Source organism: Canis lupus, chromosome 16 (genome assembly GCF_048164855.1).
Source record: "Canis lupus baileyi chromosome 16, mCanLup2.hap1, whole genome shotgun sequence".
NCBI classification, from domain to species: domain Eukaryota; kingdom Metazoa; phylum Chordata; class Mammalia; order Carnivora; family Canidae; genus Canis; species Canis lupus.
The window spans coordinates 2,958,168-2,975,732 of NC_132853.1; the positions used below are offsets into that span (position 1 = coordinate 2,958,168).

General features: G+C 40.3%; 1 protein-coding gene across 10 annotated transcripts in view; it reads right to left on the reverse strand.

Moving 5' to 3' along the window:
- The window catches only part of GOLGA1 (golgin A1), a 48,755-nt gene that overhangs the window by 23,435 nt on the left and 7,755 nt on the right, over window positions 1-17,565 (reverse strand). For all 10 annotated transcript variants that reach the window (XR_012008284.1, XM_072777890.1, XM_072777891.1 and 7 more), the window contains 6 exons: window positions 17,443-17,540; window positions 16,069-16,101; window positions 12,749-12,877; window positions 12,254-12,423; window positions 11,244-11,355; window positions 1,549-1,674 (listed from right to left, as the gene is read on the reverse strand). Coding sequence is in view for 9 of the 10 variants with exons in the window: in XM_072777890.1 (XP_072633991.1) it covers window positions 1,549-1,674; window positions 11,244-11,355; window positions 12,254-12,423; window positions 12,749-12,877; window positions 16,069-16,101; window positions 17,443-17,540 (668 nt within the window). In the remaining variant the exon portion in view is untranslated. The remainder of the gene's footprint in view (window positions 1-1,548; window positions 1,675-11,243; window positions 11,356-12,253; window positions 12,424-12,748; window positions 12,878-16,068; window positions 16,102-17,442; window positions 17,541-17,565) is intronic.

Sequence of the window (17,565 nt, forward strand, 5' to 3'; positions counted from 1 at the left end):
AATTAATAGAGTGCAATAAACACCCGCAAAGATACCCAGATACTCACTGCCTCAGGAAAGTGGATGGCTTCCTAATTAACAGGTGGCCAGGGGTTGGCGGGGAGCACCCAGGCAGTGATCACCAGTGGAGTCATGAAACAGCCTGGGACATTTGGGGAGCTACAACTTGCAAAAAGCTAAGGCAATGGTGGATTCAGGTCAAGAAATGAGACTAGAAAGTCAGGCAAAGGGGCAGATCATGGGAAACTTTTTATGCTGCAGAAAGGAGCTTGAATTTAATTCTGTAGGCAATATTTTTTAAAGTAGGGTTGTCCACATACTGGCATAAGACTAATGTGGTGGTGCAGGAGTAAGTAGTTGTTAAACTTGAGGTCTTACAGACCTACTGAAAAAAGGATTTCTAAGGATAGGAATATACACACTAAACAAACTCTCCAAGTACCTCCTATGCACACTAAGCTTTATAATAATGATTGTGGCACAATACTAAGGATTATAATATTAATAGCAGAAAAATACGGAGACCCTACTACATTCTAGAGCTTCATTCTAAGCATTTCACATATTGTAACTCCCTGAATCCTACCAACAATTCTGTGTTTGGTACAATTATCTACTCTATTTCACAGAAGAGAAAACAAACACAAAGAGATTAATTTTCTTGCCTTAAGTCACCAACTGGTAAGAAGATGATGCGAGATACGACCTAGGCAGTCTGACTCTAGAAATCAATTTACACCCCAGAACCCAGACTATATGCACTGCAGATTGCAGGAAAGCTGGGCAAGAAGGTAAGGGAGTGAGGCGGCCAGGAATACCAGCACGGCAGTGGGCGCAAAAGACTGCATCAGGGGTAAAGGAGGGGGCTGATGCCAGGTAGGCAGTTTGGAGACCTCTGCTGTGGACTAGGCTAGAGTTGCTAGAAGCCCTGAAGTACAACAGTAGCAGTGGAGAAGGAGATGTTTAGTTGAAACGAAGACAGACAGTGAGGGTCTAATCTAGGCCTAAGGTCTTGGCTTTGTCACCTTTGTCAGGGTGAGGTCAGTCCTGAGATACAAAAAGCAGGAGGAGCAGAATATGGGCAGACAATGCAGGCTCAATGAGAAAGGGCAAAGGTCAATCTGCTCAACAGCCTCACTCAGTGAAACCCCTTACTGCCAAAGGTGATTCTTGCTCATGCCACAGGCAGACAGTAACAATTTTCCTTGGCCACTGGAAAGTGCAAAAGGGTGGAAGAGATCAGGGAGGTAAGATAAGACAGCCCAAGTAGCATAAATCACCAGGCGGGGTTCACTGGTGATTAGGATGCTAATCATTCATAGGCATCTCTGAACGAGGCTCTCCCTTTCCTGGAAAACATGGCAATATACACAGGTGACAGGTGGCTGTTTTTTGCTGTAAGAAGGATAATCAGAAATTGGAGGGGGGGGGGGGCTTTTCTTTTCCAGCTGCTTGTGGACTCTCTGGCTCTGAAGCTCTATGATTGTATGAAATCTCCAGTGTTACCCCTACCTTCCTAACAGTGGCTGTCCGAAAAGAGCTACTTACCTCTTTTAGGAGTTCTTGCACATGTTCTTCTCCTGATAAGTTCTGCTCTAGTCTCTTTTCCAAGGAGGAGACCTTCTCCTGCAACTGTGTGACGAGTTTTTCTTTCTCTTGAGTTTTAGCAGTGGCCTGCAAGTGAAGGCAAAGATTATATTACATTCTAACCCCTTTCTCCTTCTCACTCCCTGTCTCCTCTTGGACCATTATGTTTCCCTGAAATTCTGTTCTCAACTGCCTCTCAGAAGAACAGAGAGCTAAGGAATCTTCCTTGAAAAGGGATACAGAAGAAACACCAGGACCCAGCACCAGCCAGACATCAGTTCAAACCTAGTGTGCAAGAGACAATTGCTCTTTTAATTTAAGCATTATTGATGTAGGAAAGACAAGGCTATGATATCAGTGGAATGCAGGCAGAACTCTGAGAAGATGCTCCTTCTCTTTAAGACAATCAGATTGTTCGGTCATGACCTACTACTGTCTATGTTCACCAAGCACACATCTCATTCTACTAACCCAGAGTCCAACAGGACCTATGTATGTCTTTAACTCAGATGCCAAACTTGGCAGAGGTATCCCCCTCAAGAAGGTCCCCATAAGTCCTACAAATGCCCAAGAGAACAATATTCTGGGAAATATGGGGCTAGATGAAGCATTAATGACACCAACGTAGCTGCCTTAAGAACGGAATGAGAGAACTTCTAAAATACATGAGGACACTCACTGCAGCTCCCAGCATAGTGACCAGGGCAGAGCCACTGTGCACCTCACACCTTGGCCCCAAACCAACAGCTACCCACTTTATTTCAGTCTATCTCTTTAGCAATGATGGTAGTGGTGGCGGTGGCAGTGGCAGGTTATGACTTGGTTCCTCTCACTGTTACCAATCTTCAAGTGCTACTTAATGTCAAAGCAGAGGATCCAGGAAGCTTTCATTCCATAAGTTTTTAGATCCCTAGTGGTCCTTGCATCCACTGAAGATGCCCAGGCACCTCTCTAAAAGTTTGTATAAGGGCACATGGGTGGCTCAGTTGGTTAAGCATCTGCCTTCGGCTTGGGTCATGATCCCAGGGTCCTGGGATTGAGCCCTGCATCGGGCTCCCTGCTTGGCAGGGAGTCTGCTAATCCCTCTAACTCTACCCCTCCCCATGCTTGTGCTCTTTCTCAAATTAAAAAAAAATCTTGGGGCAGCCCAGGTAGCGCAGCGGTTTGGCGCCGCCTGCAGCCCAGGGCGTGATCCTGGAGACCCTGGATCGAGTCCCACGTTGGGCTCTCTGCATGGAGCCTGCTTCTCCCTCTGCCTGTGTCTCTGCCTCTGTCTGTGTCTCTATGAATAAATAAATAAAATCTTAAAAATAAATAAATAAATAAATAAATAAATAAATAAATAAATAAATAAATAAATAAAAATAATTTTTAAAAAATCTTAAAAAAAATGTTCAGGGATGCCTGGGTAGCTCCGTAGTTGAACGTCTGCCTTTGTTTGGCTCAGGGTGTGATCCTGGAGTCCCAGGCTTCCTGCATGGAGCCTGCTCTCCCTCTGCCTATGTCTCTGCCTCTCTCATGAATAAATAAAATCTAAAATAAATAAATAAATAAATAACTAGATTAATTAATTAATTAATTTAAAAAAGTTAAAAATTAAAAAAGTTCATAAAGCATCAATATCTTACTGTGAAGACTTATACCTTCTTACAGGTACTCTGTTTCCTTGCTTTATGCTTCTGTTGCTCTATCTTGAGCTATGGTTTCATGTCAGCTTGAAACCCAGCCAAACTCTTCTCAGAATAAAATGTAGCAACTTTAGGAAGAAGCAACTTCCATTCTAAATTCTCACTGTGGGGGCACCTGTGTGGCTCAGTTGGTTAAGAATCTGACTTCAGCTCAGGTCATGATCCCAGCATCCTGGGATGGAGTCCCCCATCTGGCTCCCTGCTTGGTGGGGAGTCTGCTTGTTCCTCTCCCTCTCCTTCTGCCCCTCCTCCTGCTCATACTCTCTCTCTCAAGCAAACAAAATCTTAAAAATAGAATACAGGGTTGAGGGATCCCTGGGTGGCGCAGCGGTTTAGCGCCTGCCTTTGGCCCAGGGCGCGATCCTGGAGACCCGGGATCAAATCCCACATCGGGCTCCCGGTGCATGGAGCCTGCTTCTCCCTCTGCCTATGTCTCTGCCTCTCTCTCTCTCTCTGTGTGACTATCATAAATAAATAAAAATTAAAAAAAGAAAAGAATACAGGGTTGACAGCATAGGTAGTAGAGGGTTTTCTAGAAATTGAACTGTCTAGACTCAAGGTTCCATAACTCAGTAAACTTTTTTAAAGATTTTGTTTATTTGAGCGAGTGAGTGAGCAAGCATGCACGCACAAACAGAGGGAGGAGCAGAGGGAAAGGGAGAAGCAGACTCCCTGCTAAGCAAGGAGTCCCAATGTGGGGCTCAATCCCAGACCCTGAGGATCATGACCTCAGCCAAAGGCAGACGCTCAACCAACTGAGCTGCCCAGGCACCCTGCAATTCAGTAAACTCTTATCAAGTTTACACTGTGTGTAGTCTTCTGAGGATACAACCAGATACAGTTCCTGACCCACAGAAGTAGGGCTGGTGGTAAAGACATGTATACACACAATTAATTATAAAACAATACAATCATGCTGCAGCAGAGGGACATACAAGGTGATATATCAGAGGCAGGAGGGATTAACTGTTTGGGGAAGTCAGATCAAGCCCCCTGACTAGGCAAGTCAAGGGAGAAGGGGGTTGGGGCAGAATGAGAATTCTGGGTAAAGTGTAGCACATGCAAAGAGGTGAAAGGCAAGTTCAGCATGACTAGGAAGCTGGGAGAAGAGGTAAAAAGAACTCCCAAGTCTGTGACTCAGGTGCCTGGCACAATAGTAACATTACATAAAACAGAGAACAGCAAAGGAGAGAAAGTTTGATAGAAAAGAAAAACAATTCAGCCATGATAACCAATCATGATAGGTCTCTCACTAATAATGCAATAATCATAATTTGTAGCAGAGTGCAGCAGTGGCAGCTATAGTTTGCAGAGCATGAGTAAGCACTTTCCATTATCCCTAGTCCTTACATTCACCCTTTATTGTGTCCATTTATAAGGAAGCCAAAACTTACAAACTAGCCCATAAGCATATACCAGTGATAAATTAAAGATTTAAACTCAAGTCTTCTGGAACCAAAGCCTGTACTCATTCTATTATACATCAATATGAACTTGAGAGATACAGGTGACTCTATAGTGAAAATAAAAAAACAAACAAGAATTGGTCACCAATTTCCAGTTAGTCTTCTTGTGCACCATATCACACATGGAGCCCCCTTCTCCACTCTGGCTGCTTTACTTCAGGCCCCTAACACCTTCTATGCCACAGCTAACATTATCCTTAATGGTGAAAAACTCAAAGCTTTTCCATTCAAGACAAGGATGTCCGCTCATCAATCCTTTCCAACACTGTATTAGAAGTCCTTGCTAATGTAATAAGACAAGAAAAGGAAATACAAGTACACAGATTGGGAAGGAAAACCTAAAATTGTCTTTGTTAATAAGTGACACCATTATATATATCTAGAAAATCCAGATAAGTTGGGGGAAAACTCCCAGAAATAACAAGTGGTTAAAGAAAGGTTGTAGGGGATGCCTGGGAGGCTCAGGGGTTGAGCATCTCCCTTTGGCTCAGGGCGTTGATCCTGGAGTCTCAGACTGAGTTCCACATCAGGCTCCCTGTGGAGAGCCTGATTCTCCCTCTGTTGGTGTCTCCATCTCTTTCTCTGTCTCTCATGAATAAATAAATAAAGTCTTAAAAAAGAATACAGGAAGGTTGTAGGATACAAGGTTGTTACGCAAAAGTCAACTGCTTTCCTACATACTGACAATAAACAAGTAGAATCTGAAATTAAAAAGACAATATCATTCACATTAATACTCCCCAAAATGAAATACTTAGGTATAATCTAACAAAATATGTATAAGACATTTATGAGGAAAACTATAAAACTGATGAATGAAAAAAAGACAAAAACTAAATAAATAGAGTGACAGTCCATGTTCACAGATAAAAAGACCCAATATTGTTAAGATAACAATTTTTCCCAACTTGATCTACAGATTCAATGCAGTCACTATCAAAACCCCAGCAAGTTGGGATCCCTGGGTGGCGCAGCAGTTTGGCGCCTGCCTTTGGCCCAGGGCGCGATCCTGGAGACTCGGGATCGAATCCCACGTCGGGCTCCCGGTGCATGGAGCCTGCTTCTCCCTCTGCCTGTGTCTCTGCCTCTCTCTCTCACTGTGTGCCTATCATAAATTAAAAAAAAAAAAAAAAACAAACAAAAAACCCCAGCAAGTTATTTTATGGATGTCAAAAAAATTATTTTAAAGTTTATATGGAGATGCAAAAGACCCACAAAAGCCAATACAATATTGAAAGAGAAGAACAAAGTCAGAGGACTGAGGCTACCTCACTTCAGGACTTACTATAAAACTACAATAATCCAGAAAAGATGGTCTTGGTGAAAGAACAGACAAATAGATCAGTGGAACAGAACAGAGAGCTCAGAAATAGACCCTCATGAATATATTTGACTGATCTTTGACAAAGAAGCAAAGACAATACAATGAAACAAAGACAACCTCTTCAACAAATGGTGCTGGAACAAATGGACATCCACATGAAAAAAAATGAATCTGGACATAGAGACCTTACCTCCTTCATAAAGATTAACTCAAAATGGATCACAGATATAAATGTAAAACTAAAAACTATAAAACTCAGAGAAGATAACATCAGGAGAAAACCTAGATGACCATGGGTATAGCAATCATTTGTTAAACATACCACCAAAGGCTTGATGCATGAAAGAAATAACTGATAAACTAGACTTCATTGGAATTAGAAACTTCTGCTCTATTAAAGACAGTGTCTAGAGAATAAGAAGTCAAGCCACAGATTAGGAGAAAATATTTGCAAAAGACACATATGACAAGGAATTGCTATCCAAAAATGTAAAAAAATTCTTAAAATTTAACAATAAGAAAACAAGCAACCCAACAGAATAGGGCAAAGGAAAAAATGTGTAAGAATTTGAAACAAACAAAACCATCATTATTCACAGATGACTGCTATTCAAGAAATTCAAAAAATCTGTAATTAGTTACTAAGCTCAATAAAAATTAATAAATTGTGCAAAACAATCAATTTATAAAAATAACAGTATTTTTATAGTATATGTCAGCAACAAGTACAAAAAGTAATTTTTAAAGTGACACAATTTATAATTGGTATAAAAAAACTGTGCCTAGGAATAAGTTTAACAGTAAATAACGAACTTTCATGAAAAAAAAATCACAGAACCTTACAGAGTCATTTAAAAAAAAAGCAACACTGAATATCTGAAACAAAAGATCATGTTCTTGGTTAAAGAAAACTCACATCAGGGACGTCTGGATGCTTCAGTGGTTGAGTGACTGCCTTTGGCTCAGGACGTGATCCCGGAGTTCCGGGATTGAGTCCCGCATGGGGCCCACTTCTCCCTCTGCCTGTCTCTGCCTCTCTCTCACTGTCTCTCATGAATAAATAAACAAAATCTTAAAAAAAAAAAAGAAAACTCACATCATAAAGTAATCACTGCTCTCCAAATGGACCTACAGATTCAATGCTATCCAATCAATAACTCAACAAAATTTTTTTGAGTCTGACAAGCTTCTCTGTGGAAGAACAATGGGCCAAGAATATTCAAAATACTCATAAAAAAGAAATAGGTGAGGAGATTTATCAGACACCAGGACTTGTCCTAATAGCTAGTAAGGCGATGTACTGTATCATACAGATACCACAGTGGCATATGCCCCAAAGCCTAATAGTTCTACATACATATGGAAACCTGAACTGTGACAAAGCTGATATTGCAGATTGGTGAGAAAAGAACAGATTTTTTAATAAATGGTACCAAAACAATAAAAAAAAAAAAAGATACAGATCCCTTTCTAATACCCAAATCACAGTTTAGGCATATTAAAGACTGGACTATAAAAAGCAAAACTGTAAAACTTCCTATATGGTAATGCAGAAAAAGCGCATTATAGCCCTGGGTAAGAAACAATTTCTTTAAAAAAGCAGGTGTGGGAGCACCTGGCTGGCTCAGCTGGTAGAGCATGTGACACTTGATATGGGAATCATTGAGTTCAAGTTCCATGATGGGTGTAGAGATTACTTAAAAAACAAATAAATAAAATGGAAGTCTCACTGAAGGGGGAACCATTTTTTTTTAAAGTAAATTAAAAAAGCAAAAGTGTGAACTTAAAGGAAAATAATAAATTCAACTATACTAAAATTAAGAGCATATTTTCATCAGAGGAGACCATAAAGGGTGTGAAGACAAGGCAAAAACTGGGAGAAGACATTTGCAACCCATATAACTGACAAGGGAGCATGGCAGCCAGGATACATATAAAGAATCCTATAATCAAGGAGAAAAAGAAAATGTAGCAGAAAAATGGGCTAGAGAATTGAATGAGTACTTCACAGAACAATAATGACCTATAAGCATGAAAGGACAGTAGCACTTTGTAGTAATCTGGGAAAAGCAAATTAGAATCATGCTGAAAGGGGACACCCAGGTGGCTAAGCAGCTGAGCATCTGCCTTGGGCTCAGGGCATGATCCCAGAGTTCCAGGATCGAGTCCCACATCGGGCTCCCTGCGAAGGGCATATGCCACTGTGGTATCTGTATGATACAGTACATCGCCTTACTAGCTTCTCCCTCTGCCTATGTCTCTGCCTTCTCTCTGTCTCTCATGAATAAATAAAATCTTTTAAAAAATGTTAGTATTTCATACTCTCTAGACTGGCAAAAAATAAATGCCTGATAATATCCCATGTTGTCAAGGAAGCAGAACAAACATGGCTGGTGGGACTGTGAATTACTACAACTACTAGGGAAAAAAAATGCTTGGCATTATGCCGAAAAGTTGAAAAAGTACAAATCTTTTTTTTTTTTTTTTTTTTGGGTGAGATTTTATTTTTAGGTAGTCTCTACACCTGATGTGGGGCTCAAACTCACAACCCTGAGATCAAGAGTTGCATGCTCCACCAACTGAGCCAGCCAGGCACACCTAACCTTTCCACATCTTAAATATACCCCAGAGTAACCTGCACGGGTAGAGGAATGTTCACAGTAGCCTTGTTCGTAATAGTAAAAGTCCAGAAACACCTCAATGTTGATGGTCAATACGATGAATAACTTTTGTTACTTCACACTATATAGTTGAGAAAAGAAAAAAAAATACAGCTGCATGTATACAAACGCATGTTTTTTGGGAATATAATGTTGAGCACAAAAAGTAAGTTTTAGAAGAATACCTATAGCATAATTTATATAATTTTTAACAAGCATGAGAAACAACAGAAGATACATACTATTTAGAGATAAAATAACAGTAAAATTATAAAGTGAAGAAAAAGGAAACAACAGTTTCTAGATTCCTTATAAAGGAAAGGAATGGGATGAACAGTGAATGGCACATGGGGAACTTCAAGTATAAATAGATTATTCTTTTCATCCTGGGGTTAACTACAAGGGGATCACTGCCTTGTTATACTCTCTACCCTACTTATATTTATAAATGTTACATTTATTCAATAACGATAAGGACAACAACAACAAAAAAAACCTGACTCCAAACTCATGTTCTTCATGATAAAACTGTTCAGCCTTTGATATTCTTAACCCAATGACCGACCCTATCAGCCACTCAGTTGCTATCAAGAAACTCAGAAACCATCACCAAAACTTCCTTTTCTCTTGCTTCCCTCCTACATCCATTACATTAGCGAGTGGGTCAGTCTCCTCATTATTTTGTAAATGTCTACTTCCCCCTTATCTTTACCACCACTCTTGTCAAAGCCACCATCTGATGCCAAGACAGGTATAAGAACTTCCTAACTGGAACCCCATCCAATGTTTCCCCTTATGCCAGTCCATTCTCTGTGTCTTCTCTTCCAGTTCCTTGAATGTGCTCATCCTTCTACTGCCTCAAGGTTTCTGGGTTTATGGTTCGTACTGTTCATTATTCCTTGCTTCAAATTCTCTCCCACTGTCTCTCCCCCTCCACAGCTCAAGTGTTCCTTCTTCAAGGGCTTTGTTCTCTGACTCCAAGGCTAGATCTAACCTGATGCCATTACAGGATCCTACAACATCCTGCAGTTTTCCTTCATGCATCATGGTTTGCAATAGTATATTTACATGATTACTGATTGATATCTGATTTTCCCTCTAGATTAGAAGTTCCGCAAAGGCAAGGGCAGTATCTGTTTTGCTCATCACAGTATTTTTAACACTGGGCAAAGAGTGCTGAGCCTGGCACATAGGAAGGCTTTGATCATATTTTTAGAATGAGTGAGGGAACGTATTAGTATAACCACAAGCTAGAAAATTAGTTTTTCCAATGATGACATGGTAAGTTAGATGGTTCTGATATCAAAGGGTCCCTTGAATCCCCAAATTTTGTGTATGTTATCTTCCCCCACCCTATGTGTTCTGTGTCCTGCTTTCTCCGCCTCCTGTTACTCTACCCATCTTTGAAATTCCAGTTCCTCCAGGAAGAGTTCCTTGACTCCTATGCTAGAAATACACTCTCTCCCTATGGCATATATTTTTCATTACAAAATCTATTTCACTTATTTAGGATTTGTTAAGAATGTGTTTTCTTGTGGTTAGGTTTGAGTTCTATAATGAAACTATAAGCCTCTGAGAAAACACTGTGTGTGTCTAGATCTTCACTGAGAGTAGAGACCTTGTATCAGAGTCATTCATATATGTGAGATCTATTTACTGGGTGACCCTTATTGGAAGGCAACACAGTCCAATAGGACAAGCATGAGTTTTGGAGTAAGACCTGGGCTAGAATCCAGCTTTGTCACTCACTGCTGAACTCTGAGTGAGGTATATAACCTCCATTTGGGCATCTATGTGTGTGCTAATACCTAGAAGGAAGGAGTATATAGATTTCTATTTACACAAATCTTAACTGTACTGTAATGATGTAGGAAGTCTCTGTTGCAGTTGAGATTAGCAGTTCTCAAGGGAAGAGGGTAGAGTTGGTGGTACCACCCACCAGGGGGTGTTTTTTCACATGATGGGAAGGGCTGGACTGTCAATGCCTGAAGGGTGCTACTGGCACTAAGAACCCAGGGGCCAGGAAAGCTAAATGTCCTGCAATGCAAGGGACAACTGTTCTATTCAAAATGGTGAGAAGAAACATGCCACTGAGAAACACTAGTCAATAATAATGTTTTATTCTTCTTTATAGTCTCAAAACTTAGCACAGGCCTATAATAGGAAGGCAATAAATGTATGTTGAACTGTAAGGATTATCATTTGGAATACACCAGATTAAGCCATATCAACCATGACTGTTCTTCTTATGCTCATGGTCCACCATGAAGTACTTAAGACAAACTGGAGTAGATCAAATGGTGTACTTTGAGACTTCCTGCCGGGACAATACTGACCTCTTCTGTTCAGCTGTGTGGCCACTTCCATCAGGATGTAGCGGGGCTACACCAGGAACTAGGGCCACATTGCATGAGAAGCAGAAGTTTCAGTAGCCACCCTGAGACAGAAATTTCTGCCAGATTTAGTTTCTACCCCATAAGCTCTAGCCACCTGGATCTACTCCTAGTACTCTACTTACCTTCTGTAAGTCCATGGAAAGCTGCTGAATGAATGCCTGGAGCTCTTGCTCCTTTTGCACCAGGGCCGAGATCTTATTTTCTGCACCTGTTTTTGAAGCTGTCACGTGATCTCTTCATTGAAAGAAAGTAGACAATAAGCACATTTGGAAATCTTATCTAAGAGACACTTCTACAGGAAAAAATACAGATGGTTCTTTATATGTCAGGGCTGCAAATGTTAGCCATGTGAAGACTATCAATGGAGAAGACTCCTTGGATCTTTCTGAAGTAGAAGCCAAAAAAGAAAAATTCCACCCAGGTTTAAGTAAAAAATCCTAATCTGCCTTGGTTATTTAATAACTTAGGAACAAAAACATACTGAATTGCTTGGCAGGTTTGGAAGCTGAGATTAGGCAGGTGAAGGGGAGTGAAGGTGTTGGGTGGTGGGAGTAGAGGGTCCCAAGCCCTGGGCCAGAACTCAGATCAGAAAGTGTTGCAAAGAGGGCAGCCCCGGTGGCACAGCAGTTTAGCGCCGCCTGTGGCCCAGGGCGTGATCCTGGAGACCTGGGATCAAGCCCCATGTCGGGCTCCCTGCATGGAGCCCACTTCTCTCTCGGCCTGTGTCTCTGCCTCTCTCTCTCTGTGTCTCTACAAATAAATAAATAAAATCTTTCAAAAAAAAAAAAAAAAAAAAAAAGGGGATCCCTGGGTGGCTTAGCGGTTTGGCGCCTGCCTTTGGCCCAGGGCGTGATCCTGGAGTCCCGGGATGAAGTCCCACATCAGGCTCCCAGCATGAAGCCTGCTTCTCCCTCCTCCTGTGTCTCTGCCTCTCTCTCTCTCTCTGTTTATCATAAATAAATAAATAAATAAATAAATAAATAAATAAATAAATAAATAAATAAATCTTAAAAAAAAAAAAAGAAAGAAAGAAAAAGAAAGTGCTGCAAAGAGCAGTGGGGAAAGGCAGGCAAGCTATAGCTAGGGCTACACTAACACCGCTTCCCATGGGCCCCACAGACCAAGCAAGAACCTCTGCTCTTCCAGCGCTGAGCAGTGTCTCTGCAATTCTTCCAACTTCTGGCTCAAGTCTGATAACATCTGACTGGAGGTCATCAACTCCTCCCGGGTGTGACTCAGTTCTCTGGTTCGTGCCTCCAACTCTTGCTCCGTTTTCCCCAGAGTTTCTTCTTTTTTTAAAAGCTGATACAAAGATATAAAGTTTCACTGGGCCACTATTAAGAAATACTCCTGAGACCTGTTTTTAAAAATACGGACCAACAAACCAAACTTTCATAACATTTGTGTGAGCTTATAAGCGGCTTTATATGCCCGTAATAAACAAAGAAAAGGAAAAGGAAGCACATTTCAAACAGAACTTTTGCACTTACATAAACTGAAAAACATACACATATGATTAATATCACAGACTACTAGGGTATGTTCATCAGCAATTAGAGTGATGACTAGTAAAATCAGAGTAATTAATCATCTACATAATATGTAGCTATGAAAATAAAATGCGCACCATGTGCTTTACTTTACTTAGTTCTTGCTGCTGGAACCCCTCTAATTCATCCATTTCATCCCTCCTTTGGAAAAGATTCAAACTCTGGTTCTTCACTTCCTGTAACTGAGCTGTCAGAAGCCTTTTCTCCTATTTGGAGGAAGAAGACATCATCTCAGGCAACAAAGACATCTCAAATCTATATTATGTAAGAATGCTTTTTTAAAATCTACACAATGTTTATTTTTATTCAGCAGAATTCTTTTTCTTTTAAATATTTTATTTCTAAGTAATCTCTACCCTCAACATGGGGCTTGAACTCATGACCCCAAGATCAAGAGCTGCTCACTCCACTAACTGAGCCAGTCAGGGGTCCCCGCAGATTCTTAATAAAGGAAAATCTTTAAAAAAACTCTCCTCAGTAGACAATAATAGATAACAGGAAGCTTTATGGTTATGTGAGCAATATGCCATTATCTAAAACTTACCTGAAGTTAAAAAATAAATGTGTTTAAAATGATACAGCTGTGAATAAGGGGAATAAGAGCAACAATTATTTGGCACTTTAAAGTTCTTAAGTTTGGGACGCCTGGGTGGCTCAGCAGTTGGGCATCTGCCTTTGGCCCAGGGCATAATCCTGGAGACCTGGGATCGAGTCCCACATCGGGCTCCCTGCATGGAGCCTGCTTCTCCCTCTGCCTGTGTCTCTGCCTCTCTCTCTCTCTCATGGATAAATAAATAAAATCTTTAAAAAAAAATAAAGTTCTTAAGTTTGATTAGAAATTGCAGATATTGGGGCACAGGGGTGGCTCAGTGGTTGAGCACCTGCCTTTGGCTCAGTTCATGATCCCAGGGTCCTGGGATTGAGTCCCATATCAGGCTGCCTACAGGGAGCCTGCTTCTCTCTCTCTGCCTATGTCTCTGCCTCTCTCTCTGTGTCTCTCATGAATCAATAAATTTTTAAAATCTTAAAAAAAAAAAGAAATTGCAGATATTCATTTTACACATCTTTTCTCAGTGACCTACTGAATTGGATGAACAATATGAATAACTGGAGTAAGCCTAAATACCCTGAAAAAATTAGATGTATTTCAGTAGAACTGGTGTCAATTAGCAATTTCAGTTAGAAGTCAACAAAAATTAGACATGACTGATGTGAGCAGGTTACAAATTCCTAAATGACAGCTTCCCAAGATAGACTCTCTTAAGGACAAACTCTGCTGCTGCAGTTTCCAATTTCTGATTGAAAAGAAATCAAAACAGTATAAAAATAACATTTCCAAAAATTACAGTGGCTTCAAAGACCTACATAGATTCTCACTGTTCTTTCTGAGTCTAAAATACGTCCCAGTCCCTCCTCTGGGCAGGGGTGCGAGAGGGGATGGCCTTAGTGCACTGAAGTAGGCTTTATTTCAGCCCTGTATGTATCCCCCTTCACTGTAATTTTAAAAGATAAAAAACAGTTCAATGAGAATTTCAACTGCTACAATCTTAAGTTTAAGAAAAGAAAACTTTAACCCAACCCATATCTCCATATTTAAGAAGACCAGCATTAATACCATGTTCAGATTTTTTAAACACAAGTTTCTTTGGGAGATAGTTTGACTTTTCTATAATTCTTTCCTTACATAAATATGTTGAAGCATTCTGTAACAGCTTGATAATCAGATTTCTACAGCATGCACAGAGAGAATTGGTTTAACCTGGAGTTTTAGCCCAAGAATGCAGCAACAATAAAGTTCATCTGTTTAATAAAATGAACAGTAAATATATTTTGAGACTGCATATATATATCAATCTAAGAAATAATTTTTCTACTATAAAAAGTAATTTAGGAGTATTTGATGAAAACAGAAAATGAATTAGATAGCAGCATATAATTTGAGCTGCGGTAGTTGACTTTTTTATTTTTTAAAAAAGATTTTATTTATTTATTCATGAGAAACACACACAGAGAGAGGCAGAGACACAGGCAGAGTCAGAAGCAGTCTCCACCTAACTCTGGGAAACGAACTAGGGGTGATGGAAGGGGAGGAGGGCGGGGGGTGGGGGTGAATGGGTGACGGGCACTGAGGGGGGCACTTGATGGGATGAGCACTGGGTGTTATTCTGTATGTTGGTAAATTGAACACCAATAAAAAATAAATTTATTATTAAAAAAAAAAAAAAAGAAGAAGAAGCAGGCTCCATGCAGGGGGCCTGATGTGGGACTCAATCCCAGGTCTCCAGGATCAGGCCCTGGGCTGAAAGCGGCGTTAAACCGTTGAGCCACCAGAGCTGCCCGAGGTAGCTGACTTTTAAATTAAAATGTTTTTCTAACTATAGGCCTGAAATTTCATCTTCCTGTTCATGTCTAGGAGCCAGGAATAAATTACATTAAGCACCTACACAGTGTTACACAAGCTATGGTACTAGAGTAATCAATTTTCCTCATCTGTGTTTAGCCAAGAAACGCTCTTATCTGCTCAATGTTAAGCCTTGAAAAATGCCCTCCTTCCCGACTGCTTCCTTAAAAAGTATTCCTAACATTACCACAGTGCCAATTAGGGTCCCAGCAGGAAACAGATGGCAGTCTCAAATTGGGTATTCTGAGAAGTTTACTAAAGGGACTTTTCAAAGCTGTGGGTGGGTAAGAAAACACAAAGAGATAATGTGCTAGTATCAATTGGGTATGAAGGGGTAGAGGGATGTAGCGGTTATAAGAAACCCAGGAATATCCACTAAAACTGACCTTCGGCCATGGGATACAACTAACTTGAAGGGATCCCACGTGGAGAAGGCTGGAGGAATCCTAACCACACTCTCCTTCCACCCATAGTTCCTTGGGAGTTCTCCACTGGCAGAACCCAGTCCAGAACCAGAGGGCAATGGAGTCCTGCTGATACAGTTTCCATCAGCCTCCAGGTACATAGAGAAAGGTAAGAGAGTGGTGAAGAGGATTTTGGGAGGGGCACACAAAAGACATCCAGCATGCCCATCAAGAAAGGGAAACATGGGACCGCTGGGTGGCTCAGTGGTTGAGCGTCTGCCTTTGGCCCAGGGCATGATCCTGGAGTCCTGGGATTGAGTCCCACATCGGGCTCCCTGCAGAGAGCCTGCTTCTCCTCTGCCTGTGTCTCTGCCTTTCTCTCTGTGTCTCTCATGAATAAATAAATAAAATCTTAAAAAAAAAGGGGGGGGGGGGAAACACGTGAGATTTTCAAGTCAGTGTCTAATCAACTGGCACCCTGAGTTTAAGAGGTGGTAGAGCAATCTGTATACTGGGTACTGCATAAACCACTGTCCGAGCCCTGAGGAGAGGCTGACATTCAAACTGAGATAAATATAAAAGATGAACTAACCTTTTCAAGCTGATCCATTTTTTCTGACCATTCCTAAAACAAAACAACAAAAAAGTATAGTTTCCAGGGAAGAGTATCAGTAATATAAGGTTTTCAGAAATCAAAACAACCTAACTCCCCCTGTAAAGCAAGCAAGCAACCAACCAAAATAACAAATAAAAACCCCATAAAGTTGGCTTAGTAGAGAGCCAAGAATCCTAAAAGGAGAAGAAAATGAATTTTATAAAAAATTCTAGAACACAGATATAAGCCTGTGGATTTTTATTAAGTAGAGGACCCAGTAAAGCTATAATGTGGTATTCTGATGCAGCTTTTCACTTTATTTCATAGTGTTTTTCCATGAATGCTATTATTATTTCTTGGGAGTGGGTAGCTGGGACCAGCTGAGTTGGTAACTCTATAATTGATATTTAAAAATTAATTCACTGAAGATGAGGGAGACAGTCTTCACCAGCCCCTGATAATTATTTTCCTGCTTGTCTTGATTTTACCAATATGCTTTACACTGTCTGGTATAAGTTAAAGGAAAAAGGATTCATTCACCAATCACAGAACGGGAGGAAAAATAACCATTGGTACAAAAAGCCATATTCCAAGTGCCTACAATCAGAATCCACCAATTTTAGATGATATATTCATTTGTATACATTTATATCATAGTTATCCACTAAGTATTGGTGAATAATGTCTTTTTCTGGCTAGCAAATGTCTTAGGTAACTAATACTCTAAAAACCACCTATACACCTACTGTAGATGAATTATATATTTTCTTAAGTGAAACATACTATATTGATCCTGTCTTAATAAATCAAGATTATCATTATAATATCTTGATGTTTATCTTAAATTTAAAATGCCACAGAATGAAACATACTTCATAATTATTATAATGGTAATAGTACTCTTTTCCTTTCTTATTGTTATTCATTCAGCATCTGTCAATGGATGGTTCTAATGGGATTACAGGAGTTAATTTCTGTCTAACTCACTGGGGTTGAAGACACTGGGGAACAGAGATTGTAAGAAATCTGTACATCATAGAAGCTATCTAGCTTGATAGCATTCTCCACTCTAAAAGGCAAGTGTTTGGGGTCTAGGCCTTGAGACAAGTTTTTAGAGTACAGAGATTGTTTTCCTTCTCTTGGGATATGCTACCAGTTTAGGACACATGAATTCCCTTCTCCCTTTTACAAAGTTATACGGTGTAACAGGATGATACTCTCACATTCTTCATGATTACAACTGTAAATTATATATAGCATTCCTTTTCTCCTGAGCTGTAAATGTTTCCTACAAGGTTTATATCATGATTTTTGAAATCATGTCACTAAGTGAAATCTTTCCACCAGTCTTGGGCGTCACATATAAAATACCTGGTCCTTTCTGGCTAATGCCAAAGCCAGTCCTTCTGCCATTTTGGCTCTGTTGGCTTGGAATGTCTCATTCTGCTCTTGAAATTTCCGCATGGAAGCTGTTAACAAAGAGGCTCTATTTGA